This window comes from Corvus brachyrhynchos, unplaced genomic scaffold (genome assembly GCF_000691975.1).
Source record: "Corvus brachyrhynchos isolate BGI_N302 unplaced genomic scaffold, ASM69197v1 scaffold1, whole genome shotgun sequence".
Taxonomy (NCBI): Eukaryota; Metazoa; Chordata; class Aves; order Passeriformes; family Corvidae; genus Corvus; species Corvus brachyrhynchos.
The window spans coordinates 9,805,773-9,807,177 of NW_008237222.1; the positions used below are offsets into that span (position 1 = coordinate 9,805,773).

The 1,405-nt window shown below is 47.3% G+C and overlaps 1 protein-coding gene across 1 annotated transcript in view; it reads left to right on the plus strand.

The window, feature by feature from the left end:
- The first annotated feature begins 858 nt into the window (after nucleotides 1-858).
- Nucleotides 859-1,405, plus strand: part of DYNC1H1 (dynein cytoplasmic 1 heavy chain 1) — a 46,262-nt gene continuing 45,715 nt past the window's right edge. The window contains 1 exon segment of the mRNA XM_017728938.1: nucleotides 859-1,155. Within this exon segment, the coding sequence (XP_017584427.1) occupies nucleotides 859-1,155 (297 nt within the window).

Sequence of the window (1,405 nt, forward strand, 5' to 3'; positions counted from 1 at the left end):
ATTAGTAAAACCTATAATGTTATACCAGATCTTTGGGGAGAGACTTCGGCGGGGTGCATTTCGATGCATATGACCTGGATGTGTGCACCTAAGGATCCTTACAATAAATACCAAGGTAAAATCCCTTTTCCCCTTCTAACCGTGTATGACTCTTGATTTTAAGACCAGGAAAAGGCATCAGTTTTGTGTGGTTGCTTTGCTTTTCTCTTGCGGGCAACATTCCCTTTTCTATCTCTGTATGAGCAAAAACTGGAGTTTCAGTCTGTGGGTCACCCACCATCCCTAAGTGTACTTTCGGGGAGTCAGTGGAATTGCTTTGGAACTTCACTGCCCCTTCCCCTCTCCCAGACACATCCAAATGCCAGCCAGGACTGAGGGACTAATTTGGGCAAGGAGAAACGGGATTGTCCATCTCAGCAGCAGTGAGCTGAACTCATCTAATACCTCAATCAGTCAAACACACATTGGGATGTGGCTGCGATGCCATGAAGATGTTTAGGAATTTTTAAAAATGAAATTCTTTTTATTTAAAATCCCCTTTCTCACTGATGTACTTTTAGTCCCTGTCTCCTTTTATGTCCTTTGCTTTTGGGATGCAGTCTCACAAAAGACTGGGATTAATGGTTTGGGTGCCGGATTCATTAAATGGTAATTAGCACAGCTGGCTGGCTGGGCTGGGTATGTAAAGCACCGGAGATACTTCAATGAAGAAGCCTTGCAGTTGGCCTGCTGCTTTCTTCACGGGAATATGTAATTTTTGCCACCTGACCTATGGCTTCTGGGTTAATTTTTCACATGAAATAAACATTTTTTTTCCTTTGGACAAATGAACCTCGGGTCTGCTTTATCTTCCGGGTAATGAGGCAGCAGCAGCAGCAGAACATATATCTACCTGGGCGCTGCTGCCAGGGCGCGGTGGGGGGAGGCTTTTGCCTTCTCCTTTCCGCTCACATCCCGCCCTCTATTTCCAGAATAAATCACTCTGATAAAACCTTTGTGGAAGGGTTTCCTGCGGGGAACCCTTCAGTAACTGAAGGTAGCTTACAAGACGGAGAGGGGCTTTTTACAGGAACGTGTAGTGACAGAGCAAGGGGGAATAGATTCAAACTGAAAGAGAGTACGCTTAGAGTAGATATTAGGAGGAAGTTCTTTACAGTGAGAATAGCGAAGCACTGGAACGGGTTGCCCAGAGAAGCTGTGGATTCCCATCCCTGACAGTGCTCTAGGCCATGTTGGACAGGACCCTGAGCAACCTGGTCTAGTGGAAGGTATCCCTGCCTATGGCAGGCATGCTGGAACTGGGTGATTTTTAAGGTCTCTTCCAAGCTTAACAGTTCCATGATTCTACGAATAGATGGTAGCGGGGAGCAGCAGCCGCCCGGGCGGGGCCGGCGGGCGAGGCGGG